Below are 18,571 nucleotides of genomic sequence, written 5' to 3' on the forward strand. Positions count from 1 at the left end.
GTTGAATATGTTTTAGGAGAAATAAGCAACTTTATCCAGGAACAACTTGGAACATTAGTGTGGGTTTATTTACTAACTGCTGAGTCGGCACATGAATGACATCAGAAGCCTTAAGACTCGTAAGCAGTAGACTGAACAGGAGATGCCTTGTGTTCGTAAAAAACCGTTATTAGAGCTTCTCCGATATTGGATGACTTCCTGTACTTAAAACTCGTACGAACTTTCTCAAAAACCAGTCAAATCTTTAAAAAAAATCTATACCCGCAAAGCGTGATTTAATAGAACTGCATTTTTGATATGTTTATAATTAGATAGCGTGCTTAATTTTTTTTTTCTAAATTTATCGATGATCTCTGACACTCCTCTCTAACTTCGAAACTCAAAAGAGGTCATAAAGTCAGATTTTTTGGTGTTGTTGTCAGGTAGCGAGTGCGCGGGCGCGGGTGCGGGTGCAGCCATGGTCGGCTGATGGAGGCGGGCTGGTGGTCGCCGTCGCCGTCGGCCTCGCCGCCGCCGCCACCCCGCGCCCCGCCGCCGCGCTGCCGATGCCGACACCCGCTTTCCACCAGCTACACCTGCCTGCCGCACTACGGTGAGACAAGTACGTATTAGCCTTTGCGTCTATTGCAGACTATTTATGGTGTAAGACAGTACACCGCCTGGGACAGAATTAAGGAAACGCAGGGATGCCCAGCACCTGCATTACCCTCTCGGCTTCACTGTCTTATCCCACAGAAGAGGCGAGAGTGTCTCCACACGTATTGGGTGTAGTCAGCAGGAATCTGCCGCTTATTTCAGATTGGTACTCAAGCCTTACGAAAACTCCATTTCGGGTTTTATTTTGGAGTATCCTTCTCCTAGATGGATTGCAATCCAATGCTAAGAGTACCATGTCCCCTGCGACGAAATAGCTTCTTGCTTCGTTTGTGGGCTTAGTCGCCTCGTACGACACCCTTATGTAAGGGTTGGCGCTATTCTAAAGCCGGCCACCACACGGCAATGTTCAAATGCTCAAAAATGTTTGAACTAGCTAGACTATTTCACACTCTAAGTATATGTCAGCTATGGTCGACTGATGGAGGCGGGCGGGTGGATCCACCATTTTTGTGTGAATGGTTCCTGTGTGTTCTACTTTTTGTGGATACCGATAGTCGTGTTGATTTAAATATAAATAAAAAGAACCAACATAGTGTGATCATGCCACACATAGCGTGGCAAAAACCATCAGAAGCATAGTGTTTTTGCTAAAGGGACATCCTTCAAAGTTTCGACATATTGACAAGGTCGAGAGGGCTAACAGCAAAGTCAGGGTAACTTTTTACCTTTTTTTATAGGTAACTTGAAGGAAGTTCGTAAAGTGGCTTATTTTGACGACACTATTCAGGAACTTGGGGAGTTCCTCACGGCACAATCAACTACTTATTATTTCCGTAGACTAAAAAACAAATCTATTGCCATCGCAATCAAGCGCGGGAACGCTGCCTGCGTGTTGGGCACCCTCCCGAAGGCACCAAATTTTGATAGGTATTTTTAATTTTTAGTTTTAGTTATTTTAATTGTAGTTAGTTTTAGTTTTATATTCCTGTTTATGTCTTTTAGTAATTTATATTAAGAAATAGTCTCATTAATCTATTAGGCATTATTTAAATATCACATCTATGTAAATATTCAAAGTGAACAGTTTTCTTAAAAATGTAGTAGAAACGATATCACTAAAATATTATAACAGCTAAGTAACAACGGAGGTGAAACCCTCATCAGGTACAAAATCATATACTTAAGTAAAAAACCTTGCCGTCTATGAGAAAAGCTACCTAAAATTTTTTTTTATATTTATCATTAAAATATTGAGATTTACAAAGTATAACCAACAAACAGTGTACATTTTTAAGCCCTAACCAGTAGACCTCAGTAGTAGTAGAGCTAGACCAAAAAAAATCTGCAGCGATTTTGACAGCCCACGCAGTGCAAGTGTTATTTTAACTTCAATGAAATTATGACGTATTTATAAGAAACAGTTTGCACTGTGTGGGCTATCAAAATCGCTGCAGACTTTTTTTGGTCTAACTCTAGCTACTAGGTTAGTCGCACTTAATTACACTGTCCAGTCTATGTGAAGGTTCATTAGGAAGTTATTCTACAAGCATGACTGTCAGAAATCGAGATTTCATTAGGGAGCAATCTTAGTTGTTTGACTTGCGAGAAAAGTGTTGTAGACCACGAGTTGGCAGGCAAGAGGGGCGATGCGCGGCTGGCTGCGTTTGAAAGGAAACGATCAATCAGCAACATGAAATGAGAACACAAAGGAAATGTTATTTCTTACCTTGTGAATCTTCCACGAAGCATTTGTTTTTTTCGCCATCTTAGTATTTTTAGGGTTCCGTAACTCAAAAGGGAAAAACGAACCCTCATAGGATCACTCGTCCGACCATCCCGCCCCCCCCCCCCCCCTGTTATCTCCGAAACTACCGAGTCTAAAATTTTGAAAAAATACTCAAAATAATTCTTAACCTACATATAGATGATAGGAAATCTTATTAGAAATGTGCAGTCAAGCGTGAGTCGGACTTAATTACTTTTTTGATCCGAACCGACATTTCGTTCATGTTCCACATAAAAAAAGACATTGTTAAAAATTGGGTAACGTACGGAACCCTATGTATAAAAAATGTATATGTATAAAACCGGGCAAGTGCGAGTCGGACTCGCGCACGAAGGGTTCCGTACCATAATGCAAAAAAAAACAAAAAAAAGCAAAAAGGTAACGGTCACCCATCCAAGTACTGACCCCTCCCGACGTTGCTCAACTTTGGCTCAACTTTGGTCAAAAATCACGTTTGTTGTATGGGAGCCCCATTTAAATCTTTATTTTATTCTGTTTTTAGTATTTGATATTATAGCGGCAAAAGAAATACATCATCTGTGAAAATTTCAACTGTCTAGCTATCACGGTTCGTGAGATACAGCCTGGTGACAGACGGACGGACGGACGGACGGACGGACAGCGAAGTCTTAGTAATAGGGTCCCGTTTTACCCTTTGGGTACGGAACCCTAAAAAAAGAATGTATAATAAATTTGCATGCTGTTTATCAACAGCTGGAGAAGGTGAAACGATTGTATGTAATGTACATTTAACCTAAGATACTTTTTGTACCCTTTTTCTGCAAATAAATTATTTCTATTTCTATTTCTAGGAACGCGAGTCCGACTCGCACTTTTGACCGGTTTATTTTTTATTCTAATTTCGGTGGGATGAACCAACATAACAAGGGTAATAAACGTAACAAGTGATACGGTTTAACAAGGCAAGTAAGGTATTTTAATTCAGTGGACATAATCTGGGTGTCCGTGACAGGCTTAATTTCTCTCTTTGTCTTCTCGAAGTGGTATTGTATCCCTGAAGGCGAAAATAATAACATAATATTATATGCAACTCGGAATAGCCAGCTGTAAAATACCTAATGCGATTCCTCTCGTACTCGTAAGGGAAATAGACTATTTTCGTCTTATCCTGCTTATCCCATCTAAGGTCGCCGTTCTTTTTACAAAAACACGAATACAGGCCTGATTTTTCCTTACCAAGAAACAATAAAAACATTAATAGAAAGTACTTACAAAGAACAGATTAAGAATAATGTCATTTAAAGTGTTTTATACTCTCTTAACTGTTAGTGTTAATTTTTACGATCAGCAGTTAAGTAAATATCAGTCAGTAAATGTTGTAAGGAAACTCATTATAGGCGTAGATGTTTCAGAATGTACTTTGTTATTAGCAAAGTCTTTGTTACGCACGTAATTTCTACCTTTTAAAATATACTCAATCACACGCAACTTGTCAATAGAAAAAGGCTCAAAATATTCAAATTTCCTTTGGGAGATCAACCCATCGCGCCTGCCATTTTTTAAATTTGCCTAATTTTTCTACTGTTTGTTTTTGACGTGATAACGTCTTATAAGTCGATGAACACCGGTAGCATGCACGAAAAAGTGTCATGTTGTGGAGAGATCTCCATTGTAACGTATGCTTCAAGTATGCAATTTTTCATCAATGTTTTCTTATGACGTTATCACGCAACATTACCGTCCGTAAAACGACTTTACAGACAACCATTTTGAAGTGAAAACTTCTTTAGCGGCTCTGTGCACTTTTTGTGATGGGCGAAAAAATGTTAAACTCGCGACAGGTCACGTGACCGATAGATTCGACAGAATTGGAAATTCGTAAGACGGACACGTGACCTGATCGAAAAAACTGTTACAATGTAATTGAGTTTTCACTTCTTGCCGGGACTCCCGGAGTGCAAACCGTTGTTTTTGTTTTGTGCTGGCTGTGCCAGAGTATATACACTTTTAGTAGTAACACTAGTAACTGATGGGTTGTTCCAGATGGCTGGGCGACCGGCGCGGAGGGCGAGGAGGAGTCGACGGTGGGCGCGCTGCGCGAGCGGGAGCTGCGCTCGCTGCACCGCACCGTGCCCGCACTGCGCCGGCGCGAGCTCGACACGCGCGCCATCAAGCACCACTTCTACCCTGAGGGGGTTTGGGGGTAACTATCAACAGTACTAGATGACAGACGGCGGAAACTGCGCTCGCTGCACCGCACCGTGCCCGCGCTGCGCCGGCGCGAGCTCGACAAGCGCGCCATCAAGCACCACTTCTACCCTGAGGGGGGTTGGGGGTAACTATCAACAGTACTAGATGACAGACGGCGGAAACTGCGCTCGCTGCACCGCACCGTGCCCGCGCTGCGCCGGCGCGAGCTCGACACGCGCGCCATCAAGCACCACTTCTACCCTGAGGGGGGTTGGGGGTAACTATCAACAGTACTAGATGACAGACGGCGGAAACTGCGCTCGCTGCACCGCACCGTGCCCGCGCTGCGCCGGCGCGAGCTCGACAAGCGCGCCATCAAGCACCACTTCTACCCTGAGGGGGGTTGGGGATAACTATCAACAGTACTAGATGACAGACGGCGGAAACTGCGCTCGCTGCACCGCACCGTGCCCGCGCTGCGCCGGCGCGAGCTCGACACGCGCACCATCAAGCACCACTTCTACCCTGAGGGGGGTTGGGGGTAGCTATCAACAGTACTAGATGACAGACGGCGGAAACTGCGCTCGCTGCACCGCACCGTGCCCGCGCTGCGCCGGCGCGAGCTCGACACGCGCACCATCAAGCACCACTTCTACCCTGAGGGGGGTTGAGGGTAACTATCAACAGTACTAGATGACAGACGGCACGATTCGGTACATGAATTACTCTCTATTATTAGAGATTCACTAGATATGAAATAATAAATCAAAATCAAATCAAATCAAATATCATTTATTATCAGGCAACTAATAAGGCCCATAGCTTACAAACTAACATACATACAATAGTAAAATCTTACAAACTAATAGTTATTTCGGCGACATGGCAAAAGATAAACGGGAACAGATATGTGACGTTTCACGGCAAAAGGTACCTTATGGCGGCCGTAATAATATTGGAGCAGCGTCAATAATAGCGTAAGCGCCAACCGCCATAAGGTACCTTTTGCCGTAGAACGTCACATATCTTTACTATTTCATATCTAGTGAATCTCTAATTCATTTCCCGAATCGCGCCGCATGTATTATAGTGGACGGGCGAGCATAAGACGAAGCGCGACCATTCGGAAGAGGAATAATGGGTTTAAATATGAATATATTTATGTGCTTGCCACTTGTTGCAATCTAGAACTTCATTTTGTATAGGGAAAAGAAAGTGATATTTCTAATAGGAATTTAGTCACATTTAAAGATGGCTTACGATGGCTTTCACTGATAATTTTAATTTTATTGCCATGTTGAGCAATGTTAAAAAAAAGTACTTTAAATAACTTTATTTAAAAGCACAACAAGCGGCGGGTATGGGAATATGGTATCATATTTTTCTTTAACTTGCATACCTACTAAGAAAAAACGAAACAATCTGCATAGACGCAATAAAACTCAAAAGGTAAACCTCAATCTATCGACAAGTTATCAGAACTGTCAGTCGGTGTACCCTCGCCCGCTTTTGAATACCCTTTTTCAGGCTTTAGAAGTGCAAAATAAAATCAAATCGCCCGGCATTCAGCATACGCCGCTACTGCACTAAGCCTTTTCCTGCACACGGCCATTCCTTCCCATTCGTGACTATTTGCGCCCATTAATTTCCAAGTCCATTGCGCTATCAGATTGGAGGTCGGCCAACGCTTCTGCAATTCACTTGCTAATCGGTACGATAAAGAACAATATTGATTAATTCAGTTATACGTCATGAAAACATGCACAGTGGACGGTTAGGGTGGTACGTAGATAGATAGCGATTTTTATCACCCATCGCGTCAGACGTCACTCTCGCACTTGCCTACATAGGTACTTGTTAGAATACGACAATCACGGTGACAGATGATGGGGAAGCAGCCATCTTACCCCTTTGGTTATATTTGAGTCTTATTACACACCAATATTAACAGAAACAGATCAATTATTGCAATTGCACACTAAAATATTTTTCTAACTCGAAGGGTATGATGACATTAAACGCCAAATCTCGCAGAATTAAAAATGATAAAATGATGATGAATGATGATATGATGATGATTAGAAATGATAGCTGTCATCCTAGGCTTGATTTTGGAAAATATTATAGTTACAGTATTCTACAAAATTAACTACGTTTCAGTAATAGGAAGGCACTGGGAAGATAATTTATTACTTAATTATTACTTAATTACCTATCTTTAAATATCTCTAACCTATCGAATAGGTTAGAGATATTTCAGGGTCTAAATATTTGTAAATCTGATTATGAAAAGGTCTGTAATCATTTCAACCGAGTTTACAAATCAAACCGGGCTCGGTTTCATTTTCTACAAATGTTACCTATACGGCCCCGACACTATCATGGATACTGACATTACTTTGACGGAATGACGTTTTTAGTGATAGTGTAGGGAGTGTCATGAAGGAATGACGGCAAGTAATGAAGTTTATTTTAATAATTTCCGTCAGTATTGGTGTTATGTCAAAGTAATGATATTAGAAATGACATTATACTGACAGTGAATTGATTAGAATGATGAAATCAGAAATGACAGAAAGAATGATGGACGATAATGAAGTTATTAAACATTTTTAATATTTTTGAAGAAATGTCAAAATAATGACATTATACTGATAGTGAGTGGAGCGCATCACTCTAATCCCTCATTCCGTCATTTAAAGTACTTTAGAAGAAGGTTTTATACTAACAAGAGTCATTACTGGCATTTAAATCAATAAGTGAAGTATACCTACTCTATTATCATTGCTCTAAAGTTTATTTTCACTTGACTCTCAAGAAAAAAGGAAAACATGCAGAATACGATGCATAAAGAAAATCTCTGTCCCTTTCTAAAAAATTTCCATACATGAAATAAAAATTAAAAACCTTTTATTTTAAGTTGTTTACAACAATTTAATTATATTTTTCCGGGAAACGCGAAAATCGAAATTTAGTTATCTGCCTCTTTATCGTTCGAATATGCAAAAGTGAGGATGATGATGATGAAAAGTGATAGAGAGGTTAGATAACGAAATTACGTGTTTCGCGGTAGACCCCCAGATTGTAATGGATTGTGGTAGTGGCGCTCCCTACGCAGAGTTTCGAGTAATATTCCCTATTCAGGGAAATAGAATAATATTACGCAATACTCTGCGTAGGGGGCGCCTCTAGCACATACTGAGGGCTTACCGCGTAATTTCGTTTGCCTGTTTATCACTCTTGCGTATTCGAGCGTTAGAGACTGATAACGAAATTTAGATTTTCGCATTTCGAAGTAGACCCTCTGAATTTGCTAGTGGACCCTACGCCGACTTTTGTGCAATATTCCCTTTTGCGTTTTATTTCGTGCATGGAGTTCAATATATTTTTTAAAATATGGTCAACATCCCTATTTCGTATATTCTGTATATGGCCTTATATAATAACATGTTGTAAGTATGCACCTATCCTATAAGTAAACTTTCTGGTTTATGGCATTATTCATAAACAAGTTACTGGCCTGAATTAGCTATGAATAGTTTTGATCTTCTCGTTTTGGTCTTTACCTCTCATTTTGACTTATGTATTTGTAAGAAAGGGATAAAACATATTAACTAAATCAGGCCTGTAAAGCTTAAAAAGTTTTATGAGTAATTGAGGATGAATAGTTAGTGTTTATGGTTGAATGTTCCATAGAAGACTATCCCGTTCGAACTTGCTTTATGACGGACTTTTTTTTTATACCTCCTTACTTCGAACCTCCACAGATATTGTTTTTACTAAACGTCAGGTCAACCGCAGAAACCCCGACTATTTTTAATCAGCAAAATCCTAACCACTTTTTTAATAATTATGTACAAGTATTAGTATTTCGGATACCCCAAAAACCTGTGTCTTAAAGGTCCTTCCCTCAGCATAATATATAGAATGCGACAGAAAAATGCGGTACTAAAGACTTTTTCATAAGGATCTGAAACGAAAAGAGATACTAAGATAAAGTTTGAAGGAACACAATATAGATCTTTAAGACGAAATAAATTGCATTCAGTTTTCTTCAAAACATCAATTAAATTTCTGTCATAGCCGTTTTTATTTTACTAACCAAATAAAAACAAAGTATTTTTATTATAGGTAAGTATATCAGGTACCTTTTTTCTTAACCAAAAACGTATACATTCTTACATAAAAGAAGAATCCAGTAGGTACAGTCAGTGTTGTATAGTAGGTAGCATCCAAAGTATTCAAATAGTTCGGTACACCGTATAATAATAGGTATGTATGGCGTACCGAACTATTTGGATAGGTACTTTGGATGCTACCTACTATATGAAGCTGATCGTACTTTAAGAATAGTTTGATTCCCGGTTCGTGGTAAGAATAAAAAAAAATATTTGTATACATTTTTTAACTACCAATCTTTCACACAGTCATGACGCACGCACGCACGAAAAGGTTGAAACAAATAAATATTCTTTTTAGTTACTTATTTCTTTTTCTGCATTTTTCTGGCTCATCGGGTATAGAGTTGCCACAGTACATAGTATAGTTACGACAGATCAGAAATATTTAAATCGATGCTTGAATAATGTCTTGGTTTTGTGTTCTTCAAAACGTACACTACAACATAACTAAGAACGGTTAGGAAAATAATAACTTAAAATTCCCCGTGACAAGTAATGATGAAAATACTGATAGAAATACTGATAAGTGTGTGGGGAGATTGTGAGAGAGTGTGACCTGACTGGACCAAACGCTGGAGCGTCATGAAATTTCATGTCATTGCTAATGATAGTGTCGAAGCCGTACTACGTTTTATCAGTCTTTTCACTCAGCACTTGCGGTATATAATGATTTTATGAGTGATTTTAATGTAACAAATTTCGATAACTGACGATACGACGATTACCGACTTCTACTTCAGATAATTTTACCCAACCTCTAGTAGGTAATGACTAGTCGTAGTTATTGAGATATATCGCGTACAAACCCAAGAATTAAAGCAACTGAAGCAAACTTACAAAGATTACGGGCGCTCATTGAATTGAAATTGATCCCTCTGTTTGTTTATTTAAATGAATTCGCGGTATTCGATTTCCAATCGAACCAAACCCGTGGACGGGATGAACCTCACGTTTAACTATTTAAGCCCCTAAACTTTTGTTTCCCAGTGGTAATGTTTGAGCTTGTGTTGTAGAGTTTCCCTTTCCGAGTATTTTACATATTAATTAAAACGTATACCTTCACGCTTGTATTAATTTCACATTATTTCAAATGGTTAGGCAGATAATTAGTACAAGCTAGCTAAGCTGTGACTAGGATCAAAAGTATATACCGCATTTATTGCTGACCGGCCCTAAGATACTCAATACACATGTCAAGTATGCGTAGTATATGTACATGTATGTATAGCTCACACCAAACAAATACGTCTTCGTATCCTTCCTTTTCCAGCATTCTCACAAGTGTTTATTTTAGAGACGATTGGATTTTTGATCTTGTCCATCACAGTATTCCCGGTTGCCAAATCGCGATTGATACCTATTACAACAAGTTTGGAGAAAAGCTATTGTCGTCAAACTGAGGCTGGAATATTGAGTCGTATTCGGACTAAGTAATCAGTGATATGTAAACACTTTTGCACCTTATACCGCTATAATTATAATATAAAAGAAAAATGTAGTTATACATATCTTTAGCACGTGACAGGTCACGCAACTATACCAGCCGTATTCGAACAATGAGATACGTCAAATACTAGATATTGAAACGATATGGATTAGATATGTCAGTGTCAAACAAGTGTCAAAATTGACATTTCTTCAAACAAAAACGTCACTTTTGACACTGACATCTATTCCATCCATATCGTTTCAATATCTTGTATTTGACGTATCTCATTGTTCGAATACGGCTGTATATATTGAATTGGCAGCGTATTGGTCTTTATCTTCCTTGTATGACCCCACCTCCGAATATATAAAACATTTATCTATCTCATTTCTAGTCTCATTCTACTCTCATTTGAAAACCTAACATAACATAAACGCATTTTCACCCTAAATAACGGTTAATCCTAATCAGCTTTACCAAGTTGACATAGTAAAGTTAATATGACACGGTTTACCTGTCTTGGGATTCGAGGAGTACCACACAGATCGTAAACTAACTATTCGGGCCGGATCGTAGTTAAGACTTGACATGACAAGTTGACATGCAGTACAGAGTTGAATGTCCCTCGTGACAGCGAGAAATGTTGCTGTATGAAATGTTTTATTTAAATTAAGCTAGAAGGAGCCATTACAAAGTTGGTAACTAAATAATAAAGACAGCAAGGATACAATCTAACTTTCCGTGACAAAGGAATAAATCTAACAGATTCTTTTGAGGTTAATCGGTAAACTAGCATATATTCAGGGATTCACTGGCAATAGTAGTCTAGATGTCACGTTTGCCATTCGCTCCCGTCGCTAGCAGTGGGTAGGTTATGATAAACTGTGATCAAGTTTCAAAATTACATTACATTATTGGTGGCATAAGTTTAGAAAAAAAATGAAAATTATATCATAAGTCGCCCAAAAACCTATTACAATTACTCTCATGCATGACTTACCTACACCTTAAGGCTTAAAGGAATGACGCACATACTACAACTACCTACAACTCACACAATGATATACAAACATACTTCTGTCTCATACAGATTAAGTACTTACTTAAAATTAATTGAAAATCATTTAAAAAGTTTCAGTTCTTCCTTCTCTGGTTAACGTATCGACGTCAGCATCATTTAACTTTCCTAATCTCTTAACGAAATGTTTAATAATGAACCCTTACAGTCAATCCCGTTGAGTTTTAATTGCACGCTTGTATTGGGGAACAGATCAAAGAAGATTAAGTAATAATGGAATTAATTTAAATAATGTACTATTATATTAATGGTATTTTAGAAATTATACTTTTCATATCTCATGATCTGAATGTGGGCCATCCAATCGACAGCATCTTCGAAATAAATTTCCATCTGTTAAAAGTTGCGCCGTTTTTATGAATACCGACTTACTTATACCTACGTTATTATACGGAAAGTGTATCGACCTAACTCATCAGGCCCAAATAAATATTTGAGGGCGAAGTATCAAAAACTTTGGCGGCTTACTCTTCCCGCTGACTTAGCAACCAATTTTCCACTTCCAAGAACCTGATGTTTTATTGATAAACACGAAATATGGTAGGTATCTATCAGGAGAAATCCTGTGGGAGCGTACGATGAATCATATTTTTTTATAAAACGATTGTTTAGGGTACTTATAGCTTTACATAGTCTAACCAAATTAGGTACCTACTATAAAAAAAATTTAAAATGTTTGAAAATAAATAAAATATAGCATCCCGTGTTAATAATGCCTGTTCTTATGACTGTATTATAAATATATAAATGAATATATTAGCTCAAATTAATGTACAATATATTGTAGTCTTCATCATTTAAAATGGCGGAAAAATATAGAAGTACCTAAGAGAAATCTGTCACTTAGAATAATTACATTGGAACAGGCGTGATGCTCGAAAATATCTGTGGCCTATCCCACAAAACTTACAATTACAATTTTACAAGTGTCAAGGTACAAGTTTGTAATAATACAAATGTGCGTACCACAAGTAACAAATTTGTAGTGGAAAATTCTTACAAATATGTAAATTGTATCACAAGTCTACAATTTGTTGTATCACAAAACTTTACATACGCTACATATCTTTTCCGGAAAATTTACAAATTTGTAGCTGACAATTGTTTTGTGCTACATTAAATTGTAGTAATAATTATACATATATGTAGAATTGTACCTACAATTTAACAATTCTCTAAACGTGTGTCGCACCCTCTTGCTACAATTGCTACTATACGAATACTAGTAATTGCAGTAGTATCTTTATCATATTTAGCGATTCCAACCCTACCTACTACCTACTACGAAATATTTAGTTCAAGTAGCAGTGATAGTGATCCTAGGTGTCATGAATTTCATATATATCTACATATATAATCCCAATTTTACTTATTTTGCAAACCTTTTCCAATTTTGCCACATAGTGTCCCTTAAGTATTTCCAATCTTTCTCCATTATTCCTAAATCATTTAAATTTTGCGCTTTTTCCTTCCATTTGTTTTACATAGTGTGCGTCAATTTATCACTAAATTTACTAAAGTTTTTGTTTTCATTTATGAGGTTTATAATATAATGGTCAGTTTAGCTTGCAAATCCATTGTAATGTCAGTTGGTATGTAAATGCTCGTAGATAGATCAAGATCACTATATAAATATAATTGATGTAATTCTTGCGTATTGCGTATAAAGTGAAACTACCTTCAACATTAAAGAAGCAAAATAAATTATTAAGTAAGTACATATTTGTAGTTGTAACATTACAATTTTTCGCTTGTATATTTACAAATCAACAATTCTACAATTATGTAGCTGTCGTGACATACCTTTATTCTTTGTGATACGCTTTAGCAAAAATGACATATTTGTATACTGCAGACTTGTAATGAATACATATTTGTAATTATTGTGGTACATCTTTTTGTTTACAATTTAACAATTTTGTCGAATTGTACACTTGTAAAGTTTTGTGGGATAGGGCACTGATCATAGGCATTCAGATATTTGTGATAACCTTGCCCATTTTGATATTCTGTAGACTGTATTTTACTACTAAGTCCTTAATTTCTTTTGCGATTTTGAGGTCATGTATTTTGTTATTATTTCATTGTAACAATTAAATTTTTCATTGTACCTACCTACTGATAATTTGTTGACGATATTCAAAACAATTACAAGAAAAATAATTATGTTGGACATTATGCGTCAAAACCTTAATACTTAGATACAGTTTTTTTCCTCCTTTTGACAAAATAGGCCTTAATCTGTTTTTCTTCCGACTTTCCTTTGTTCACAAAATAACGCTCGTAAATCTATTTTAAGCTATTAATATTACAAAAGTTAACACGAATAATCCCCAGATGAAGTACAGGCGATAAGTTAGCAGATCGCGAGTAACAATGTACTTTACAAATTATTTAAACTAAAACGATCGTGTAACTATTTTTTGAGTATTGATTTTCATAATTTTCTATGTGTTATAAGACTTATAATGTATGTCACCAGCACTTACTGTAAGAACCTCCATGTTTTCATATTGCGACGTTAAGACTTAAGATAAATTGCTCAATAATGTCAACTACATTACAACAACAATCAACAACTACAATAGAGAACAATCTCACACCCGAGGATGCCGAAGACCGGGCGAAGTGGAGAAGACTGAGCAGGAAAGCGGACCCTGGCGCTAGGCCGGGAAAACGCTAGGTCGAAGAAGAAGAAGAATGTCAACTACATAATTAACGTAATAGTTCAAGCTTCCTAGAAGAGTCTCGCGAGCTAGACCGCAGAATGCAGACCGTTTTAATTATGGCTTGTGAAATCGAATATTCATGATTGATTGAGTACACTGTCATGCCAGGCCATGCAATAGGTCGCCAATTTTTAAAAGCTTTTACATATAGGTAATTTGCAATCAATGTTAGTATTATCTGTTTTAAAATCTGCTCACTTTTATTATGCCTTAACCGGTACCAGTGCCCAGGTCATTTTGAATGAATTTTTCATATTATAAGTCTACTGTTTAACTAAGGCGGTTGATAAATGATAAGGTAAAAGCTGTTTATCAACCGCCTTAGATAAGAAAGTTGATTAGCTACGGACTGTTGAAAGCTACATGAAACCGATTTGTACTACGTTAAGAAAATAATAATGTAACATAGGTACAAACAAGTTATTTGTCTGAAAACTCAGCTAAATACTATCTACTTCATTGATTACGTTCGCGTAACTTCTTTACCAACTGAGATAATATAGTAACTTCAGTGGTATCATGGTAGCCTTGAGCTTGACGAACGATAAAGGCAAAAGATGTTCATATAAATTTCATATAAGATAGAGAAACTTCATCGAGAGCTTTCAAAATTACAAGTTAAACGGTCTTGTACCTATACGAACTGATTTTTATTAAAGAAACAATAATAATGTTGCTATTTTATTTACTTATTTTCAACATACTGTCTCTTTATCAATGTCACTTAAGCTACCTGCTTGTTAAACATGTTTATTTTAACTGCAAATGTTGAAAGTTCATTATCATAAATCATGTTTCAACTAAAATTCCTCGCTTGAGACTGTAAAAAGTAGAAAAGCGATTACTGGAAAACACTCAAAGTGTAGGTACTTTTAACTAACAATCGTTAAAAGAATTAACTCCTGCATGTGTTAAACGATACTTAGTTCGTTTGACAAATTTGATCTTAGAAAAGTATTCAAATTGGAATTCTGAAAAATACCCTCCAGTTCAGATATTGCTCTCTGCCACGATCAAGATAAATTAATTCAAATTAAGCCTCTCCTACGTGCCTGAGCAGGAGGACTGCAGTAAATACTGTCACAGGTAATCGATTCTTGTGCTTCAGACGTTTAATACAATGAAATTAGTTCTGAAATTGCTGCATTGTTTTGTGACGAAGCCTATAGCTGATCGTGAGTTTGTGTTCACCTGAAGAAGATAAAATATTTTTTTTTTAAAACACTGTCCTGGAATTCAAATTTTAAATGCGTTTCGAACGTTAAATATCGTTCAGGTCGTGTTTTCTTTGAACTTTTTGATTATTTTTCTTCTTATAAGTAAATCTCCTTAAATTTTCTTAGGCGAGATGCTAACAATTTAATTACCAAATGGCAAATATTCCTGCAAAGTACATCCCAATTGTATGATGGGGGTTATTTGTAAACTTATATTAGGTATATAAGTAATTTGCTGTTATACATCAAAGCCGACAATTATTTTGATTAGCACTATATTTAAACGTGTAACAAAAAAAACAGTAAATGCGTAATAAATGTGTTCTGCATATAAATATGAAGTAAACAATCTGAACCCGAGTACGCCGGACGCACAGAGGGCTACGTTCGACATGTTGCCGCACTGTCACACTTACATACGAATTTACAAGATCGACAGAGAGGCAACACGTCGAACGTAGTTCGCGGTAGGCCCTCAGGTTAGTGTACCTATACCACAAAATAAATAATAGTACTAGGTACAGAAGACTCACTCTCTAACAAAACGCGTCTGTCACGATCAGCACAGATATGGCCGCTAGGTGGCGACAGCGCCACGCAGGGTGGCGAAACCCCAAAATTGGGGTCGAACGGATGGACTTTTATATGGGCCAACGCCGGCCACTCCAAGCGACGCAGCCATGCGGTAGAATGAGATAGCAATATCACTTGCTCCCTCTAACGCATAAATGCGTCCCTTGTAGTGGCCGGCGTTGGCCCATCGTGTAGAGGAGCCATTAGCTATGTACCTGTAGCAAAGCAACGAAATCGCGGAGTGAGCCACGCCTGCCTATACGATGTGTCGTACCAGCCGTGCAGAACTAATTGCAATTTTTATTCCAGCTGGATCGTATGCGGCGCCGCATTCCTGGCTCACCTCCTGTCCACGGGGCTACAGCTAGCGTACGGCGCGCTGCACGTCTACGCCCTCAAACATCTCGGCCCCAACGCCGACCACGCCGGTAAACATTCCCTCACACAAACACGCGCAATCACGCCTAGTCTAATCAGGCACCAACCATCTTAATCTAACCAAAACTATAAAGCAACGCCGCTCCACGCATTCGAATAGCTGGATAATCACACCATAATAATCAACGCTGCCACAGAAACACTATTAGGCCTCTGTATCATCATCATCACGTGTGAACCAATTTAGGGTACACTCTGCGCCGAATACAAATGACAGCAATCAATAGAATGCGCAAAACACGATCTCCCAGATGAACAGTAAGATTGGGGAAAAAACATTTTGAAACGTGAAACAGACCGATGAAAGCAGTGCGACAGTCGGAACGGAAAGTAATTTATCAACAGAGCCCTCCGGAAATTCTTGAATAAACAAACAACGAGGATAAGACTTTTCTTCAATATCAAACTAGAGAATCTAAAATATGTATGTATTGTCTAAGATTGTACTCGAAAAGACTTATTTATGCAAACGACGCCCATTAAGCAAACTTCTTGCATGGGTGCGGTGTTCCTGTTGGCATCCATGTAATTAGTAATTTTAATTACCGACCGCCATTACTGGCGCCAGCATTGTTAAGCACCGGAAAATATAAATCATTTTTGCTAATCGTAAATAATAATGTATTTCTACTTTACAAAGTAATTTATGTTAACAACCCGCAGCGTCGCGTTTCGACAAGCAAAATTTAAGATCGGGGAAGTAAATGAACTTTCCTAGTCACCGGTATTTGTGGACCGACCTGATTTATTGAATTAATTTTCCAAGATTCACGACCTGGGTTGAATATTAAGAGGCAGAAGTAATTTCGGTTATGAGCGCGGTCTTTGTTGTCAGTCGTGGGGGCGGAGCGTCCGATCATAACTCTGTCAGGTCTGCGCTAAGGCTGAAATTGGAATTTCGTAGCGACGCTAACGAGTAAGGTACATTCGGTAATCGGATGGCAAGAGGATGCGATGCGGCGAGATGGTGGCTTGAAGGCGGCGTTGCGGCTACAGCCTGGGGCTTTTCGCGCGGCGTGATACGCCTATTTAGGCACGTGCTAACGTGCAAATGCTCTTTAAATCACAGTTACCACTTACCCAGACTGTTTATTGTTAACATCTCTACGTTCCTGATCTCTTAATTGTCACTTCAATTAAGAACACTTCAAAATGTTTAGACAGCCACCCCTCGAATCGTTTTCGGTTAAATATTTCGCGATAAACAGACCTTTAGAGATTTCCGACCACCAGTTAAACCTAATTGCTGTTTTATTTGATGTCATGGCAAGCTGTTCGAGCAGTAATCAACTAAGGCTCTTCACTGTTTTAGAATTAACTAAGTAATTGGTGCTACGCACAAATAATAGGGTAAAGAGGCGAGATATTGAGCGTGGCATTATGCGGGAAGCACAATGAGTCTATTGTCCGACTCATAACGGTAATGACACGCACTAGCGACAGGCCTCTAGATAAATTAGTAAAAGAATTATCTTTGTTGCTCCACAAAGGCGGGCTAATTACTTTTATGTGCAAGTTAGTACACAGTCATTAAGGACAGTTTTCCCATCAGAATCGTAAACACGAATACGTTTCAGTGTAATTGTTGGTAAAACAAGCCTAAATTTTCATTGGGCTTGTTTTACCAAGATTATTCGGAAAGTGGAGAGTAAATTCTGTTTTTGTAAAGAGAATTGAAGCAAGATTGCTTACTTAATATTTGTTCTGAACTTTGGACACACAGACGGCTAAGTTAATTCAAAATTATAGTAGGTATATTGCATATTGTAGTAATTTTATCAAGGTCAATGTATGTGATTCAAATCAAGTTTGCATTGAATTATTAATTAGTTTAATAAATATAACTAAATAGATACACTAGCTTTACTCGTCATTAATTTTATTAACCTTGTCAGCATTGCAATAGTTCTTCAGAATTTCAAACCTTTTCACGTTACTATCATAAAAGGATTTTGAAAAAAGCTAAATACCATCGCCCCAATTTTTGTCTAAGGTGGCAGAGTAAGGCAAAACCATGCTTAGGGATGCTTTTCCGTTTTCGTCGGTTATTCGTAGTGCTCTTGATAGAAATGATGTGATTTCGTGTGAGACGGTGCAACTTAGTCGTACGTGACTCCGCGCAGACCATGTTAGGCACACTCCTCATTTGTTGCAACTCACGTACGATTTGTTTCTTTTAAAAAGACATGAGGTTGTTCTAGTCGCAGATATAAAAAGTCTCACGTATTTGTACATACATATTTAACTTGGAAACTAAGTAGTTACGTTTCTTGCCTGTGAAAACACACATTAACTTAGATTTAACAGAATGTACGTTGTAACTACCTACACCTACTCGTATACAGGGTATGGCCTGTAATATGAGCAAAAAATTAAATTATAGGCTGTACTC

The 18,571-nt window shown here is 37.9% G+C and overlaps 1 protein-coding gene across 1 annotated transcript in view; it reads left to right on the top strand.

Annotated features, from left to right (window-relative positions):
* Positions 1-18,571, top strand: part of LOC134672442 (monocarboxylate transporter 4-like) — a 79,714-nt gene that overhangs the window by 53,984 nt on the left and 7,159 nt on the right. The window contains exons 3-5 of the mRNA XM_063530341.1: positions 423-601; positions 4,388-4,547; positions 16,051-16,169. Of these exons, the coding sequence (XP_063386411.1) occupies positions 469-601; positions 4,388-4,547; positions 16,051-16,169 (412 nt within the window). The 5' untranslated portion in view covers positions 423-468. The remainder of the gene's footprint in view (positions 1-422; positions 602-4,387; positions 4,548-16,050; positions 16,170-18,571) is intronic.

The sequence above is a fragment of the Cydia fagiglandana genome, chromosome 17 (genome assembly GCF_963556715.1).
Source record: "Cydia fagiglandana chromosome 17, ilCydFagi1.1, whole genome shotgun sequence".
NCBI classification, from domain to species: domain Eukaryota; kingdom Metazoa; phylum Arthropoda; class Insecta; order Lepidoptera; family Tortricidae; genus Cydia; species Cydia fagiglandana.